General features: G+C 34.0%; 1 protein-coding gene across 2 annotated transcripts in view; it reads left to right on the forward strand.

Annotated features, from left to right (window-relative positions):
• LOC124369924 (xanthine dehydrogenase-like) overlaps nucleotides 1-20,503 on the forward strand; it is a 292,507-nt gene that overhangs the window by 100,239 nt on the left and 171,765 nt on the right. For both annotated transcript variants that reach the window (XM_046828119.1, XM_046828118.1), the window contains exons 5-8: nucleotides 1,045-1,204; nucleotides 10,474-10,708; nucleotides 14,533-14,762; nucleotides 18,078-18,180. In XM_046828119.1, the coding sequence (XP_046684075.1) occupies nucleotides 1,045-1,204; nucleotides 10,474-10,708; nucleotides 14,533-14,762; nucleotides 18,078-18,180 (728 nt within the window). The remainder of the gene's footprint in view (nucleotides 1-1,044; nucleotides 1,205-10,473; nucleotides 10,709-14,532; nucleotides 14,763-18,077; nucleotides 18,181-20,503) is intronic.

Consider the following 20,503-nt stretch of genomic DNA (forward strand, 5'->3'; position numbering starts at 1 on the left):
CACGTCAATTTGTTATATAATATCATTTTAACCATCATTAAAATAATATTATTATTTTCTTTATAATATATTCAATGATACTTACTTAAAAAATAGACTTTGTACTTTTCATCAATGTTTTTGCTTACTACGACTGTCACTATAAATAAGAACAAACACAATCTATAATATTTACAGTAAATTCTCCTAACATTAACAGCCACAGCATGCTCTGAATGTGTGGGCCCCGTTTAACCAGAAAGTAGCAAATATTTCTTACTACTCTACTAATTCTTAATAAATTCTTTCTGGTTTTTATTAAATTTAGCTGATGCATTTTTATTAATGTTTATTGGGTGCATTAAATGTATATGTTGTTAATAAACAATGCTGGGAAGCTTTGTATGTAATTGTTGTTAGCATCTATTCTCTCCCCCTCCCCAGGTAATTCCTCCGTGATAAATTGAGGATAGTTAATCGAGTGACAACAGCTGATCTTTTTCGCTCCGTCATCGTTTAAGCATAATACACCTAATTAAACTAATTATTACTAAGTGTACTTAAACGAAATAAATAGTTTATACAGTTTGTAAGTAGGCTACTATTAAAGATGTTAGCTGCTTTAGGTTTATTTATTGTTAGATTAAAAAATTAATGATCTCTTATGACAAATGATGACTTTTTTATTATGAGAATGCTTTACGAGGAACATAATACAGCAATTTATGTTGTGATGTTACTTGATTACGTAACGAAAGCCGAGTGTTTTAGGGGTATTTATATCTTTAAATTTACCTTTTATATTTTAAAATGATAAAATAAAATGGTCTAAGCTAATGTAAAACTTTTCTTCCAAAATGTTTGTACTGTCAGTCTCATTATTTATCAATAAGTTATTGTTAAGCGGTTGGGATTGTACTAATGTTTGTTATAAAATGTTTTTAGTAGATGAATAATGAAAAATTACCATAGGATGTAACTTTGTCCTAAAATCTAAAGTAAACAGTAAAAATAAATGTTTAGGTAAGTGTTAATGCTATATTTGTATGATTTACTGTTTTACAGTCTCATGAAAACAAAACCCGAGCTCACAATGAAAGAAATAGAGAATTCATTTGGAGGAAATCTCTGTCGTTGCACAGGCTACCGTCCTATTCTTGACTCCTTCAAGTCGTTTGCCAAGGATGCCCCCAAATGGCTTGTTGACAAGTGTGCTGATATTGAGGTAATTAATTAAATGGTGCTTCCTAATACCTTCAATAATTTTGGATAAAATCAAGATATGGAGTGATATTTCAATTATTATTGCATATTTAAAATATTTTCTATTTTGGTTTCCTTAGTTCTAACTAAACTATTCTTATTTTAATATTTTCTATTTTACTCTTAGATCTTTTTGATTTATTGATTAATAGATATCAGACACCATTAATTGATTGGCTGTGATCCAGAACTGGTAGAAGGTTGTCAGCATATATTTTTAACTATCTTTCAAATTGACACTTTCACACAAAGTGGATGGTCTCTCCCACATTTGTATATTCATTTACGATACATTTCCGCTTGAGACCGAATTTTAGTTTGTATCCGAACCTGTACATAGTAGAGTTTTGTTCATGGTCTAAGATAGTCTCATTCATATGATGGTCAGATATGTAACTGCAGCAGTAGTCATTGCAAAATTAGCATCCTGATTCAGGGGGAGGCTTTGAACATGATCTCTGTTTAGATACCTCAGAGATTTTACTTCAACAAACCCTCCAGGGCAACCTTTAGTCTGAGGGAAAGAAATCACTTACACCAGTAAAGCTTGAATGGTTTATGGTTGGCTCTAATACAAAACGTGGCACAGACGTTGGAATTGTTAGAGTGAGACCATGCAGGGAACTGATGGTCCCTTACCCCATAATCTTTTAGACAGAAGTCACAGCTATTAATAGAATGTGCTTTTGACAATCTTCATCTCCGGTTTAGGAGTAATATGATTAGCATTTTCATAGATAGCCAGGCAGCATCGTAGGCATTGGACTCATGTATTCAGCTCCAAACTTGTCTGGGATTGTTATCACGTCATTTCTTCCCTTGGCAGAATCAACAACTCGTATTTGTTGGGTCTCTAGTCATGAGAGAGTCTCTAAGAATGAAAGAGCTGATGCCCTGGCCAATTTGGCATCCAACATGGCAGGGTCTCAACCATTCCATAGTATTTCGAGGTTTGAATCCTTAACCCTATGCACTAGAAGGCAGTATTTATGATTTGTCCTTGGAGTTTGTACGGTCAGCTGTACTGGCCACCAATATTTTGTTGGAAGTGCAGATTAATTTTTGCTGTAATATTATATCTGCTTGTATATCCAGCTGTACTGGCCAAGATATAATTCGTCCATAGCTCGTAAGGCCAGCACCACTGGCCACTAAACATAGCAGTTATTTTCTAATATCCTCTTTGTTTTATAATGAATGGTGAGTAATGAAACCTATCGAGCAGCTTTATTTTCAAGTTATTTTTAAGTAAAGCAGTAAATTTTAAATTGGCCTATATTCTTTTCTAAACATTGACTGTGCAAATAAGACGAATGATACTTAGTGGGCCTATACCCTAAAATGATAGAAACGTAGAAAATTTTACTAGATGACGTGTGCTAACTATTCTTGACTGCACATAGGTATGTATTTTTCAAAGTTTGATTCCATAAAAAATGTAAAGACTAAGAAAAATGTAAAACAGTTCATGTCTGAGTATACCATAAAAGTAAAAGCCTACTTTATAACATTTTATTGCATACCTTACTTAACAACATATGTATAAGCGTTACATTTCCCAAACATATGTATATCTTTGTATTAGAAAGATTCATTAAATATCAATTTTAAATTATTTTTCTTTTCTTCTTTAAAAATTTTAAATTACTATGTGAATAACGCGGGGGAAATTGAAGAATAATTCTGATCTGGAGAGGCAGACAACAAATATGGCCATCGAGCTGTCAAAGAAAGTAGCACGGTGATGTGTACTGGCCACACGAGTTATGATGACAAACTACGGCAAAACTAACACAAGTTGTCTGCAAACTGGGTGTGGCCAGTGCTGCTGGCCTTTCGAGCGTAAAGGGTTAAGGGCTGTCTCAAAATGGGAGAACATGAGAGAAGGTGAAGACTGCATCCGGGTCTGAGGATAAGTATGTTAGTCCTGCAGTTGCATTCCCCCAGGGTAATGTCTAATCTTCCCTTCTCAGGATTTTTAATATTGTCTTCTCAGATTGTGGCTCTAATAACGGGACATGGTCACATGAGGAAGATTGTTTACAGACTTTGCATTTTCCGGAAGTATCCGCTCTGTAGGTTGTATGGGCAGGAGGAAACTGCTGAACACCTGCTCTTTGATTGTCCTTCATTAGCAAGGAAGCACTATGCCATCTTTGGTAGTCTGGACAAAGGAGGTGAATATCCCAGGATGACCTGATCAGTTGTTTTCACTGGTTTGTAGAACCGCTGGAACTGTAAACTGGCTGGTTTCATGGTGTACTCCCATGGTGTGCAGAAGGCCCTGGAGGGTTAAGCGCATGGTAATAAGAGAGAAGAAGAAGAAGAAGGCTGCGTTTACACTGGCGGGTAAAGTTCCATGAGAACTTGCCCAGCTGCTGTCGCATAATGTGAACAGGGATAAGCAAATGAATGAATGAATGAATGAATGAATTGATTTTATTTCCCAAATATATGTACAATATTACAATCCAAACTTTACAATTAACCCATTGCGGATCAACGACGTGAGGGTGACGCGGAGCGAGGCGTGGACCAAAAGCACAATGACGTGACCCTCACGCGGATGACGTGGTACGGATGACTCATTTGTTTTGAACGCTTATCGCTGTTATAAGCCTCGGAGATATATTTATACTCAGTTTTCCTGGACTGGCTTCCTATCTTATCTCTGGTACTCGTCCACAAATACTCCCCTCGTTATCGGTCAATAACGTTATTATTTGCGACAAATTGTTTGTCTGAGGCGTACAGTCGTGGCGTTCGATTTTCCTTTGCCTCGTGTGCGTGTACGTAAATAAAATGGGTGACGATTTACGATCATCTGAATTAGATAGACTATTATCCACTATATTCACTAAGTGGAAGTGACGAAAGTGATATCGATAGTGTTATTGAGGATGGAGACGGTTCCATCACGCGTATTTGTCCACGTTTTCATAATTACGCGGATACTAATGTTGACAGTGACGAGCGGGCTAGTGACCATGATTCAGATGTTCAGACTATTTCAGACATTGTTCCTGGGACACCACCGGATGTGGAAACTCTATTTCAACATCATTTCAATCATTTCAATATCAATAAAAACGCTCAAAGTAGTGCTTCCGAGGATATTTATGAATATACTTGTCTAATATGATCTGTATAATGTTTATATAACATAAATAACAACATAAACAAACAAAACATGTATAATTAGCGAGCGCGCTAAGCAGGCAGGTAGGCGTGCAAACACTGCGGGTGCTGCGTTGTAATACGGATTAATTCGTACTCTAAGGCCCGCGTGCGCGCCGTTTTCACGATCCGCAATGGGTTTAACATCTAAAAAATTTCTATTACATTACCGAACGGAGTTTGAAATGAGAACAAAGAATAAATATCATAAGAAATAATCATCATAACATAAACATCATAAAAATAACATCATGTATAAAACATTGTCCTCGGGAAATGAGCCTGCATGGGCTATGATGCCTGTGCGCAGACTCGAGTTGCTCACGCCTGAAGAAATAACGGACTGGAGCAATTTTTATCTTGAGTACTGTCACAAGTACATGTGACAGCCGCTGTCACTCGTTGTTGTGAACTCTGTTCACACATAACAATAATATCTCGGAAATGTTTATAATTGAAATTTTAATGTCCAACACTGCTTTCCACATTCTCATGTTCAGCTGTCCGACACTGGATGCGACAGCGCTCACGAGAGCTCATGCGCTCGTTTAGATTAGCAAACATGCACAACTTTTGCCAGGGTAAACGCATCTCAAACCAACAAAAATATATTATATTTTTACAGGTGACACCAACATAGATACTTTAACATCATGTACCAATATAAATAAGAAAGACTTATATTTAAATACAAGAGCTATCCAGAAAGGAGATTAAGTTTAGATATAAACAAAACAAAAAGTACAAGACAAAAATTGTGTTATATACATTTCAAAGTGACACTAAAATACTATTTTTCAACATAGTCAGCATACAAATTTAGGCACTTATCATAGCGATGAACTAGTTTTGACATTCCAGTGTTACAAAATTCTGCCGCCTGAGACTTCAACCACACACCCTTCTGCAGTTCCATGTTGTTATCAAAGCGATGCGTCACAAGGCAGGTCTTCATTTCTGGAAGCAGGTGGTAGTTGCTGGGTACTAGGTCCGGACTGTAAGGCAGATGTGGAAACAACTCCCATTTAAGAGCTCCAGGACTTCTCGGGTCTGATTTGCCATGCGTGGTTGGGTGTTGTCATGAAAAAACAAAATTTTTAACTTAATTTTCCTCTGTACTTGTGTAAAATTGTATGTTATAATATTATTTCCTGGTTTGGCATATAGGGGTAATGTTAGTTACCCCTAGTGAAAAATATCAGAAACTTAATTTCTATAAATAATTTAATATTTTTAAAAGAAATAATAAGACTACTTAATTTAACTAACACATTTTATTATTGATTATTGATTGATTTTTGTACATCCTCTAAAACAAATATTAACTTACAAACTATACATACATACAGTACATAGTTTTCTTACTCATTTGCTTAGGGTTTGTTACCCATAGTGAAATATATCACAAACTTAATTTCTATAAATAATGTAACATTTTTACAAGAAATAATAAAAGACGTAATTAATTTAACACATTTTATTGATTTAACTTCACACAAAATTGTTACATTACATATACGGTTTGCACCTTGAATTTGTGTCCATCAGCAATCTTGATGACAGGATTACGTTGATTGTCATCAAATTCATTAATTCTTTAATTATATCTTGGTTTGGCATATACGAGGTACTCCATCAGCATCAGGAAGAATATCCAGAATAGTATTACCCATAACCAAATGGTATACACCTACTATAGAAAAGTAGGAATCATATTTTGGAATTTTTTGGAATTAATTACATGGATCAACCACAATCTTTACATAGGTTTTCTTTAAGATAGGTTATGATGTCAAGTACGTTTATTTGAAAACCATCAAAATATATTAAAATCTATTTTAATTGTCATATTTTACAGTATGTTTATTTTAATTTTTAACTCTTTTATAGTCTTAAGAACTTTTTTTTTTAACTTAGTCTCAACTGACTGTTTTATCAACGTTGTTAATAGCTCTTAAGAGTTCATACGACAAATAAATATTATTTATAATATGAAAAATATATTTATTTGCTACTATTTCATTATTGCGCGTCCTCTAACACGAAAATTTACATACATACTATATATATATATATATATATATATACAACATTTTCTTACTCATTGCTTAATGTTAGTTACCCCTAGTGAAAAATATCAGAAACTTAATTTCTATAAATAATTTAACATTTTTAAAAGAAATAATAAGAGACATAATTTAATTAACACATTTTATTGATTTACTTCACACAAAATTATAACATTACATATACAGTTTGCACCTTGAATTTGTGTCCATCAGTAATCTTGATGACAGGATTACGTTGAATTCACTAATTTTCTTCAAATAAATCTCGGTTTGCCGTATACGAGTAACTCCATGAACATCAGGAAGAATATCCAGAACAGTATCACCCAGAACCAGATGCCATACTCCTCTTCCATCATAAACGTTCACAAGGATAATTTTGTTGCTCTCAGATTTGACTTTCCCCAAATTATTTTGAAATATAAATTTCTTTATTTCCATAGTAACTAATAAAATTGTTGTTGGTAATAAAAACACATGTTTTAAAATCCTTTTAAATCACAAGCTGAATGTTTTAGAGAAATGTATATAGTTGGGTCAGGAATAAATGAGTGTAATTTGTTATGGTTCTAGGTAACTTTGATGCTGGAGGTTAAATATTGTACATATTGAAGCATAGATGTAGACTTGAATGCAAATTCGCCGTTTTCTCCCAATGTCCATCACTAACACTAGAGATGCTAAGGATTATCTCACTTTACGTATATCTGCTTCTAAATAGCCTCCTTTGGATTTAATAGACTCTATGTAACACCGCACAATATGCTAGATTCAAAAAGACTCAAGAAATTTATTTGCAAGATACATACGTAGCTTAGGTTCCATCAAATTATAAATAATTTATCATTGCATTCCTATCTTCACTGACCATTTAAAAGCATCCAGGAATTCTTGTGTCCAATTTGCTGTGTGTGGTTGGGCGTTGTCTTGCAAAAACATAATTTTTGAAATTAACTTTCCTCTCCACTTTGTTTTGTATTGCTCTTCTTAACTTTGCAAGGTTTCACTATATTTTGCATAATTTATGGTTATGTACGATCTAAGAAATCAACAAGAACTCCTTTCCTGTCCCCAAAAATCAGTTGCCATAATCTTCCGTGCCGACAATGTTTGCATTCATTTCCTTGGTTTTTTGGGGGAATGTGTGTGCCCTCACTCCATAAACTGTAATTTGGTTTTGAAATTCACGTGTTTTACCCAAGACTCGTCTCCTGTACTGATTTCTATAGAGCAGTGAGTCACCTTTTTTTTGTTAGTGTCCAAAAATGTCAATGAAGCAGCCATATGCTGATTTTTATGGGTTTCTGTTAAGATTTTTCGTACTCATCGTGCACAAAATGATTGTAACCTAATCTCTGTGTAACAACTTCGTGTAACAAATTTTTGTAAATTTGAGGAAACTAAGAGAGAGTTTTGTTTTTGTGAATCGGTAGTCTTCTTTAATCTTCTCATAGACTTTAGAGACAATTTCATTGGTCACAATACTTGGCCGTCTACTTCGTTTGTCATTTGAGCATTAGTTCGCTAATTTTTAAACCTAATGCACCACAGACGTACTCCACCTTTGATCCCATAAACTTTACAGAGTTGGCGATAAATCTCAATTGGTTTATTGTGCTAAGCCAACAATAATCATTTCATACAAGGCTGACATACACGGTCATGTTTTCCAGCTGAACCTGGTCATCAGCTGGAGAGATGCGTTGCCAAAATGCGTGTTAATTTAGCTCCTGGGTTTTGAAAATTTTCCTACAACAACTGAAAAATAATATTAAGAAGCTTCTATCTGCTTAAACATTTCATTAGCTTTAGAATTACTTCAAGAGTATTCCCAGAAAAAAAATTGAAAATAGCCGAAGTAATTCCTTTATATAAGTCTAATGACAAATCTGATAAGAACAATTACAGACCGATTTTGTTACTAAGTGTGATTGGTAAAATACTGGAGTAGTGCATAAAATCTCAGTTTCAAAATTATCTGGAAAAATATAATCTTTTATCAAATTTGCAATTTTCATTTAGGTCAAGTTAAATTACTTCCATACAATTTGGTGAGAATTAAATTTACTATATAAATGGTTCTGGGAAAATATATTTACGTGTCACACATGTTGATTAATAGCTATTATTTCACTCATGTTGAGACTTATACAACACTACCTGCAAATTCCAGCTGATTAAGAGTGTAGACCAGTACAAGTATCTAGGTGTAATTAATGATTCAAAACTCAGATTGGAGCCTCTTGATAACTGTACAAAGTCTAAACTAAGAAAATAATACACATATTTTATCAATTCAACCTGATTTAACATTTATATAGGTTAAAAACAGTTTATTACGCCTATGTACTATCCGTTTTACTATATTGTATTATCGCATGGTGAGGGGAACAAAACCATATTAGAACCATTAAATGTTTACCTGTTTAAAAAAATCAATAATTGAGGCAATGTGTAATAAACAAAGACGTCATTCATATTAGTCTGCCCCTCTGATATTTAGGGAGACTAATATTTTTAACTTTTATATTTATATGGCAATCTTTTATTAGGACTGTACTGGTCAAACACATACTCTCATAAAGAAGTTGTCCTCACCCCTATTGCTCACAGTTACCCGATCAGGAACGCTGTGAGTGTGGGCTTGCAGGTGTCCACACCCCCATCGCTCACAGTTATCCAACCATGAATACTATGAGTGCGGGCTTGAAGGTGTCCTCACCCCCATTGCTCACTGTTAACAGATTAGCAACACTGTGAGTGTGGACTTGTAGGTCCCTGTCATTAAACTGTCTCTTAACCTCACTAATGCTTACTTTGTCGTCAACACATTGTACATACACTTGCCCTCAATGGTAAGGGACCTGCAAGTCAAGCCAGTCAACGGCTTCAAGTGACTTGTTACTGCCTGGCAATAATTCTAAATCTCTATTGCTACAGACAGAAGCCTTATGTATAAGTTTTGCATTAACTGTAAAAAGCAAGTTGGAATTTAAATATTCTTTCTACCCAGCAGGGATAATTTCTTGCTGGTTTATACTTTCTAGTTGAACATCCCTGTGGGTAGAGCAAAAACCGATGTGTCACTTAAATCTGGGCAACCTTATGGATGTCCAGGAGCGGCACATCACTAACCGCATATGTCGAGGTTGTGGGTTGATTTGCATGGGTAATTTGATAGGTCTAGCCTACTGCGGGAGATGACTGTTGGTGTTGGTGGGGTTTGTTTCCTAAGTATCAGAGTTTCTTGCTAGCCTCAACAAGGGTGTGCCACCCCCTGCCTGCTTTGGTTGGAGAGGCTGGTTTAGAACTGGCCTCCCCTTGTTCCGGGGGGACATGACTTTGAAATTAGCGCTCTAATTCGTCCTCATGGATCTTGATAGGAGGAGGTCCTACCCCCTATTGTTACCTATCCTGAATGTCCTGTCACTCCCGAAGCAGCGATAAGGTTCTTACAGGACTATGTGTAATTTATAAGCTTCTTGTCCTAAGAGAAAAAAAAAACATTCCTTATAGGTCCTTTTTTAGCACATTCACACTAAACACACAATAGGGGTGAGGGGAATTCCATTCTATTAAAGTTGGTTTGTCGATGACAGCTTGTTATTATGCTGCTCTGTCGAGTTGGATAGGTCACTACGTGTATGCCACTTTGTAAAAGCGTATTTAACTTATGAAGGTTCATTCATGATATTGTACAAAAATTGCTTAAATGATTAATTATGCAAAAATAGTCCGTTTAAAGGAGCTCAGTTATTTTGTTTATTTCAGATAGACAAAAAATAAACTAAGGAATTTAGGGGGACAGTCTTTTATGTTAATCACTTCATATATTTTTAATGAAGTTTTGAATACTCCTTCATATAGCCATTTCACATAGAATTCCCCTTTTAGTGGTTGCCATTTTTGTATAATTTTCATTTGGAATAAATTAAGTAAACAATCACAGAAACAAATATTCGAAATTAAATGTACCTTTTTTTAGGACCTGATAACCATCTGTCCCGTGAAGAAGAAGCCGTGTGTGAGGAACGGGTCCTGTAATGGGGAGAGCTGTGAGGACACAGAGGTGGTGGACGTATGTGACGTCTCTCTAAGCAAGATCACCCTACAGGATGGCAACAACTGGTACCATGTCAGTGAGAAGAAGGAGATATTTGAGATACTGGATATGTGTGGTGACTCTGACTACATGTTAGTTGGAGGCAACACAGCTCATGGTGAGTGCCATAAGGAATTTGGCTAAAAATAAACTGATTAGTTTTGGAGGAGCTACAGAATAAACGCAATAAGGCTGAATATTGTACGGCCGCTCAAGTGACTCCTCCTCCCACCCCGTTAAGTTTCATCTCGTTCCCCGTACTTATAATTCCCGGAGCGTCAGTTATAAGCAGCACCTTTTGACTCTGCATCGGAAATATATTAAGTAACCAGTAAGAACAGAATGTGAACATCAAATTTCTTTACAAACTTGGAAAATCTGCATATGAAACATTTATAATGTTACAAGTGTACAATGACAACTGTCAATTGATGCATTGGAAATTCCCTGCATTAGAAAATAAGCACAAATGACAAAATCATAATGCATGGGCATAATAATTGTTTATATAAAATGGATTTTGCACATTAATTGGGCATTGGATGGGCAGACAGTGAATCAGAATTATTACATTAGTGTCCTGACTACCCTAAGTGAGGGTGTATGAAGAAAACTGAATGTTTTGTGGAATAACCTTTATCATAGACAAGATCTCTAAGCTTGGTGGAGCAACCAAGTTTTCTATACATAACGTAGCTATGATAGGAAGGGTTGATTCAATTGAAGATAGTGTCTATCTCATTGCAGTGCACTGAATTTTCGAGACAGTGAAACTACCACTTCACTATTATAGGTGTCTCTGATGTTGAAACGATGTAAATGTTTCGTTTTAAGCTTCTTCGTTGTCAACTTTCTTTGGATCTCTTCAGACGAACATGGCTCCAGATTCCAGGAGTCACATCCAAAACAGCGTCAGAAACCAGACGCTACAATAAAATAAAGGTGAACTGGAGCTAAACTCAAAATTCAATTGAATCAACCCTTCCTACCATAGCTATGTTATTTGCTCCTGTGTTGTAACATGTTATTTGTTATATCTGTAAATTGTCAAGATGCGTTCTTCTAACGCAACCCTGCAACTAGATGTTTGGAAATGGTTCATTTTCAGAAAACCTTTTGAATTTGGCAGATTTGATGTTTTGTTTTGTCATATATTTTAATTTGTAAAATATGTCTTTGAAAATTCAGTTTTTTATTTTTTCTTTCAATAATAATTTTATAACTCTTAATGCAAATAAAGCTTTTAAGTAAATTAAAAATTATGTTTATGGTAATTGTTCGAAGGACCAATAAAAATGTATAATATTAAACTCAAAATGAAACAATATAATGTATAGTGGTTGAGGTTTTAATAACTATTAAAGTTCTGCACTTCGATAACTGAGCAAATTGAGCCTATACGTTGATTTACAAGATTGAGGTTCATTTTTTAATATTTTTAAAATTACTGTTTAGCTTCTAAGAGTAATTGTTAGTTCAAATGGGGAAAAATAAAAATACGGAATAAGATCAAAGAACATACTATTAGACAAAAGCACACAGTAAAATCATGAATACAAAGAGTTAAAATGGTTTTCGTTTCTATTAAATGTCCAAAATAATGTCCAAAATTAGTTGAAGCTTTTAACCATCTTCATTGAGGAGAAAATTGTCTCTAATTATGAAGGACCATAAGAATAATGAAGCACTGTTACCTTGCACCGTCCATTGTCTGATACCTTGACACAAATGAAGTTGAGTTGATTGCAGTTTTACCTGGGTTGCTTCCAAGGAATGTTGCACTGTTGGAGTTCTTGTTGATGTATGAAGATTCCACATTCACTAGACACTATTCTCGGTTCACTCACGAACGCTGATGTTCCACAGGGACAAAGTTACCTTTTGGCTCGTTAAAAAGATAAAGTCCGGCAAGGGGTTGACGATAATTACACTATGAAGTGGCAAGGCTTCTAATTGCCATAGAACAGCTCAAAGGTTCACAACAACAAGGAAAAGGGGGCACGACCCAAATTAAGTTAATGCTGGTTTTAACGTACGACCAAGCGATACAGAGTCTGCAAAAGAACTGCCTGAGATGCCTTCTGAGGGCTTTTCTCGTCCGCGTCTCCTAGGACGCCTGTGATTGGTCGACACAAGTCACCTTATTCTACGTCACAGGTCAGACCACTATAATTTGGGATACATGTGTGTGTGTGTGTGTGTACAAATATACAATGAAAATAGATTCCTTTATGAGTAACATGGTATCAAACAATGGTGGACAATGAGCAATTCTAAATAAAATACACCATTTTTGTTATCAGTAAGAAAAAACAGTAATAGCACGCTAGAGAGAAATAAATAAATTTATATTCAGAAGTCTAAGGGTTACAACTTAAAAATGTAAAAGAATGAAAATTCATAGTCTCTTTTATGGACTGTATGCACAATTTAAATTAACCCTCTTAGTGATAGAAGCCGCTCTAGTGACGTTCATTCGTTTAATATGAATGATAGATGTTGATGCATCGACGTTCAAACATGCCTTCAAAATCGTCATCGCTGCTCGGCTATCTTTGGTTAAATTCGGCTGTTATTTACTGCATTGTGTACAGAAACGTCTTCTCTTTCCTCTAGATCTGTCTCCAGATGAATTGTTAAAAGAATAAACAAATAGCTGGTATTTGTTACGACGTTGTTTGTGTTTTACTTGCAGTCGCTAACCTATGACTTGTGTCGGCGTGTTTACCAGTGTTATTTAGTTTATTCCGATCGTAATATGTTCGAAATGGCGGATGATTTACGTTGAGAAGATATTAGAAATGTTTTAGAAGAACTAAATTATGAGTGATGTGAGGGACAGTGATATCAATGCAGACAATTTTCCCGATGATTATAATTCAAATCCTGGTGCAGGCCAATCCCTCCAACGCTTACCAGGAAGACAAGAGCGGCTATGTATTGTATGTGGCCACACAAAAAAGGGGAAGACCGCGATTCTAGTGTCCAGGATGCAATTCTGGTGTTCATAGAGAGTGTTTCCATAAATTGGATCATTTTTGGAGACCAAAGTATCAAGGGAGGAAGAGAAAGCATGATAGTAGTAGTGCCTCGGAGTGAATGCAAGGGTTTCTTCCATGTACATAGTGTATAATATTTCCATCATAACATTTTTTTCAAGTAAAATATTGTGCGAAAACTGTATGTATTATTTATCTTCATGAAATTTAGAAAAAATTTGCTATCTTCAAATCTTTGTTTATTGAGTTTTGTACTATGTGGTTTTTGTGGTAAAATTTTTTTTACAGTTTTTTTTTATTTTTGTGCAAGTTTTAAGGGATATGTACAAAGGAAAGTAGTTTTATTTACTTTAAAATCGTTCTTTATGTTTTTATGAATATTTTGGTATATAATATATTGTATTTTCAATAAAATTAATAATTTTTATTAATTTTTAAGAAACCCCCAGTGAAACACTCCAAATGCACCTATCATTCATAATAAACATATTCATCACTGGGAGGGTTAAATCTTTTATAAATACAATGTTCATCAATATTTTCTATTAAGGAAAATATTTGTTGCTTTTTTATTAGGCATCTAATGGGGTATAATTCGTGAATAATCAAAAACATTTAACGGCTTTAAAGTCTTACTTTCCCCTTTTTAGGGTGATTTTGTAAAAACTTAAAGCTTGTGTAAAACTATTGTTGTATTTTTTTTATGATATTAGTCTGGTTTATCAGTCATGCCATTTATTTCACACAAATACATATTTTTGAGAACCTATTCGTTACTTGGAGGATTCTAATATAGATATTTCCATTAAAAATCCAAAATCGTCAAATTTGTAGTCCGTAGAAACATTTTTTCCAATGGGAAAGAAAGTAAAAGTGCAGGAATCTGTGTCAAAATTTGCTCTAAAAGGGAAACTGAAGTGTACTTACTCATGACATGTCCTAGGTGTGTACCGTACCAAGTATCCCCTGGCTCACTACATCAATATCAATAACGTGGCACAGCTACACTCTATCGTGGAGGCAGGTGGCACCATCGTTCTGGGAGCCAACAACACGCTTACCACCACCATGGAGTACTTCTACTCCAAGAGTCAGCAGGAGCCTCAGCAGTTCGGCTACTTGAAGGAGCTTGCTGATCACATAGACCTCATCGCCAATGTTCCTGTCAGAAATGTAAGAGACTGCTTAATTTCTTTTCTAATGTATAAGTATTTTTCATCAAAACATTTTATCTGTGTGATCATTGTTAATTTTCTAAGTGGCAATTTTTCCAAAAGCTTTTAAGGTACTCCAAATAAGGAACCATTAAATTCTGTTGGCCAGTTCCGATACTATACTGTAATTTTAAATAACTATAATGAAATTCGGTAGTTTAGATAGACTAATCAGAAATATCAATAATTCGATTGTAATGGTGGCCGCTTATTATACTTCAGCCTTTAAATAACTATAATCTAATTCGGATCGTAATTTTAGTAGTTTAGATAGGCTATTCATAAATATCAATAATTCGATTGTGATGGTGGCCACTTATTATACTTCAGCCCTACAGGGTATAGGTACTTATTTTGTATTTTAACCCCGACGTCCGTACTATACGGACGTCGTAAAAATGGCGTCAACTCCCGACGTCCGTATAGTACGGACGTGCACTTTACTGGCCACCTATTTCACCAAATGCTTTGAAATTTCACAGACTTGTACACAAAGATATTTTGCATCGAAATATATTAGTTTGTAATGGTTTGACTTCGTATTTTGTCAGTCTGTGACTGAGCAATTGCAGTTCGTCTCGACTGACTGCTCACGCTTGTTGCAGACAGCTGTATATCACGTGGTTGTGAATATTCCGTTTTCTTCACAGTTTTAGGTTAAAGCAGTGTAAAGTACGGCAGTTAAAGTTTAGTTTATTATTTGTTTGATTTCAAAATGAGTAAAAGATATCGTTCAAAGTCTCCCGTAAGTGAAAATACACTAATTAGTAACCTAGTTGCAAATGGTGTGGATGTGATTAGTGACGACGATTTGAGTGATGGATATCTTGAAAATTTACATTTTGTAGTGATATAAATATTGTTTTAAAACTTTTTTTAAATTTAGATTATGAACAGTTTTAGTTATTTTGTAAGAAATAACTTTGGTTTTATGTTTATTTTAAGTACTGTGAATTTTAAAGGTCTTGTTACATTGCCTTGCCCAGAAATGGCAAAAAGAAAAATTTACACGGCTTTACAAAAATTGATGTTACTCCACTTGTAAATCAGGTAGGCCTATAATTTTTGTTTCCTTTTATTAAGGATTAAATATATCATAAAGTAAATGGGTATTTTTGTGTCAAATATTTTTTTATCTATATGGTTTCCATGATCAAACTTGAAATTTTTTCAATTTTATTTATTTTTTATATATGCATATGTATATAAAAAAAATTACTTTCAAAATAATAATTTTATTTGTATATTTCTGTAAGCTAAATGTATAAAGAAGTAAAACAAAAAAAGAATTACCTAAATATCTTAAAAAATAACTGAGTTATGAATTTTTTACAAAACCCTTACATTTTGTCTGAAAATGGCTTGGGATTTCTGGCACATCACTTGATTTAATGGCCGGGGTTAAAAGGGTTAAATAAATTAAATTCTGTTGGCCAGTTCCGATACTATACTGTAATTTATAAATAATTATAATGTAATTCGGTAGTTTAGATAGACTAATCAGAAATAACAATAATTTGATTGTGATGGTGGCCGCTTATTATACTTCAGCCTTTAAATAACTACAATCTAATTCGGGTCATTATTTTAGTAGTTTAAATAGGCTATTCAGATATATCAATAATTCAATTGTGATGGAGGCATATTATTATACTTCAGCCCTATGGGGAATAGGTACTTATTTAGTATTTTAGACAGTCTACGTTGTTATTTTCGAATTAAAGACGTGTGTACAGGACAACGTCTGAATTTAATTTTAACCAATTCCTATACTATTAACAATAGTTATTCACACATGCCATTTGTATGCTACTTAATTTGAACTTATGTGACCAATTTTGGCTGCAGATTAAAAATTACACTACTGATCAAGCACTTTATAATAACGTAATATTTTCTACAATTTAAATGTAAGCAAATTTTTCTGCCTCTTTGTTGAACTTAAGCTGAAAGTGTTAACAGCTGTTAAGTAATAGATCACTTTGTGTTACGGGTCGTAGCGCAGTCTGGCGGATCCAATGTAAAATATTCCAAGATCAACAACAATTTATTTATAAATAAAAATTAATTATATAAACAATTTAAATTGGACCGAATTGTGAATCTAAACCATTCTCAGATCCACCTGAAGACAACACAAAAAGTTTTATTAAAATCGGTCCACCCGTTTAGGAGGAGTTCAGCCCCATACACACGCACACAAGAAATATATATATATATATATAATAGTCAATAATAATACCAATTTTTCACAGTACTTATCTTATAAACTAAATCAATTCTCTCGAATTTCCATACAGTTGCGTGCTGGCATATATTCATACACATAGAGAGAGAGAGAGTAACTCATTAAGATTATTTGAAAGGCGTCAAAAAATTACGTTACATCACATTTTTACAAGAACAACGTATTATTAAATATATCTCTCAAAGTTTCTCCTGGACAGGGGCTCATCCACTTTGTAGAATGGTAGTTGACCATTTAAAAAATTTTTTAAATGGAGTCTAAGATCTTTGTTGTTTTGACTCTTTAACTCATCTGGGAGAAGGTTATAAAACTTGGCGCCGGCATATGCTGGTTTCTCTGCATACAATGCTGTGTGGTGAAATGGAAGATTGCAGTTGTTTGCAAATCTGGTACTGTGTTGGTAAATAGCAGCAAGTCTTTGAAGTCCATTTGTACAAACGGATGAAATCACTGCCAGGACATAGTGAGAAATTAATGTATTGTAACTGCTTTTTTGACTTTTTGCAACTATTGCTGTTCGGTACTTGAGTCAACCATTTTCTTGTGTTAGATGAATACTACTTTGATCCTTCTTCATGGTAGAAGAGACACTGTTAATGAAAAATATAACTATAAGCAAAAAAGAAAATAAATACAATCTGGTTGCAGTGAGGGGATTTTTAATGAGACCTTAAAGGGTTAATATATGCATAACCTTATATGTATATATATATATATATATATATATATATATATATATATATATATATATATATATATATATATATATATATATATATATAAAACATTTATTTGCTGTACTATTTTATTATTCCTTATAAATCCTCTTTGAAAATATATATTTAGCTTATCTATGAATTTTGCATGGAAAAATATAAAATCCTGTGGCAATTTATATTCATAATAAAATAAAAATGTGAAGTCATCATGAGATGTAAAATGTTGTGTCCTGGACTTTATTTTTTTCTCTATGGTTGTGATTGATCATGTATATGACTTGACTTGATTTGTATGTATGTTTGACAGGTTGGTACCCTGGCTGGCAATCTGTCTATCAAGAACCAGTACAAGGAGTTTCCTTCCGACTTGTTCCTCATGTTGGAGACAGTGGGAGCTTCAATAGTTGTAGGTAATGGTCATAGATTTTGTACTGTACTGGTAACAATGACTGCTGCCCATAGGTCAACTGTATTTCACTGTATGAACATTGTAACTATTGTATTTTATTTTCTGATTCTAATTCAAGGGTGTAAATTTTTATAGTATGTATATGAAAGATAAATGAAGAACATCACATGTTTTTATATACGAAAAGTGTAATTTTCTTAACTCTTTACACGCTAAACCAGTACCTTCTATACAGACGTCGACCATTTTAATGAAAACAGCTGACATTCATAATACAAGTAAATGTGCTATGTTAAACCCTTCGCAAAAGTTAAATTTGGTTATGGCTCTATAGGAAGTGCAAGGCAGACAAGCAGATAGATGAAGCTAGACAAATGGTGCCCCCTACCCCTGCTGCGGAATGTATGTCATCTAAAATTACTTTCTAGTCAACCACGATAAGCACAGAGCGTGTGCCTGCCACTTCAAAAGCTTTTTGTGAACTAAAAAGCTTTCCAAGAGACACAATGTATAATTTTGAATATAATCGTGTTTGGCATTTAGTTCAAAGTCATTTGAATATATCCGTTTACAGCATGAAAAGAGTTAAAATTATCAGCTTATAATACATTCATATTCATTGAAATTCCATAGTTGGATTATTAGTTATAAGTTCTTAGTACCCTTTGGAACAGTAAAATTGTTTTTACTTAATCGTATTTCTTTTACATCAGCACTATCAGTAGTTCTAACGATTAGTCTGAGTTATTGTAACAATCACTGAGCTAATTGTTTTTGTATTTCTCTTGTTTATGTTGTTTTCGGAAAGCGTTTAAATTGTTAAACGAATAAACAAGGGTGAGATACATCACCAGTTAGTGAGAACACTAATTGAAATGAGATTAAATGTTGTGGATGACGAGTTCAGAGATGAATTTATGGGAAGTATTTCACAATGAGATGAATCAAATGTAGATTCTGATAGACATATTTACAGTGGATAATAATGTTAAAGATTCTAATTTGGTTGATATATATAATACAGACACTGTTGCATACACACTTCCCGCGCTTCGGGAGACAGCTATTATTAGAGGCAATGAATGCCTACCAGTTAGCTCTTGGAACGGCTATTTTGTAATAGTTAACCCTTTGAGGTCTCAATAAAAATTGCTTCGACTGTCCTCAGGTCGTATTTAATTTCTGTTAGTTAACAGTTCTTTGATAAATACACAAATGCAATTTTTAAATCCCTTTTTCTGCAACTTTTCTATTTTTTTCTCTTTATATATCAATGTAAATAACCTAAAAAGAATATTTACATTATTTTATAGTATTTTTTTTGTAACTTTAAGTAACATTTAAAAAATATAAAAAAAGTATAAATATATAAAAACACAATTTTTATTTTTTTATACATATTTAATAAACCAAAATTACACGAATTTAGGTGAAAAGGCACTAGGATCTCATCAGATACATGTTATTCATTATATTATATATAATACATTATATATATTATAATTTTGCCTTGGTCCAGCCCTAGGCCTACTTTGGGTAACATGTCTAGCTCTTCCTCTTAGTCTACTAGTTTGTAGCCTAGGTCTGCCTCTATTATTTGCATCTCCTTGTCCTACTTCTATCACAATATCCACGAATTGATCAATTTCTTCCCTATCATTACCTAAAGTTTCCAATCCTAACACATCACGTTCGTCGTCTAGGTTACCGCCATTTACCACAATGTTTTCAAAGAATTTTCACTATGATTCAACTCACAATCACTATCACGGTCTTCTTCAATAATCTGTTTTTCATTTTGGATACTAATTTCACTGAAAATACTATCACAATCATCTAATTCATCTAATATTTCGTCATTGTCAGTAAAACTTGTACTTGGACCAACCATATTTGTAAACACGACGCAAGTGCAGACGTCAGTTGTATTGGTCTTCTATTTTCACTTCCAATGCCTCCTATATCGTGAATAAAGATCTACGTAGCATTCCCGTAACCAAAATAGAAGTCCAAAGTACTGAATAACTCAAATACCGAACAGCAATAGGTTAGAAATGGCCAAACAAGCAGTGACATTATCCGGTCGACCTAATGTCGACATGCGAGCGTTCCGCGAAACTGCCGCGCGGTCGACCTATAGTCGACGACCGATCGCAAAGGGTTAAACAATTATTCTCATTGTTTTTGTTGTTGGTACTAGTAATGAATTACGGACGTGTTTTAAATGAATACCGATGATACCAAAAAAATAGAAGTACAAAACTTAAAGTTGTGATTTTGCTGTTTAGGAATATTTTGTTTCTTAGAAGAGAGAAAATTATGCT

This window comes from Homalodisca vitripennis, chromosome X (assembly GCF_021130785.1).
Source record: "Homalodisca vitripennis isolate AUS2020 chromosome X, UT_GWSS_2.1, whole genome shotgun sequence".
Classification (NCBI taxonomy): domain Eukaryota; kingdom Metazoa; phylum Arthropoda; class Insecta; order Hemiptera; family Cicadellidae; genus Homalodisca; species Homalodisca vitripennis.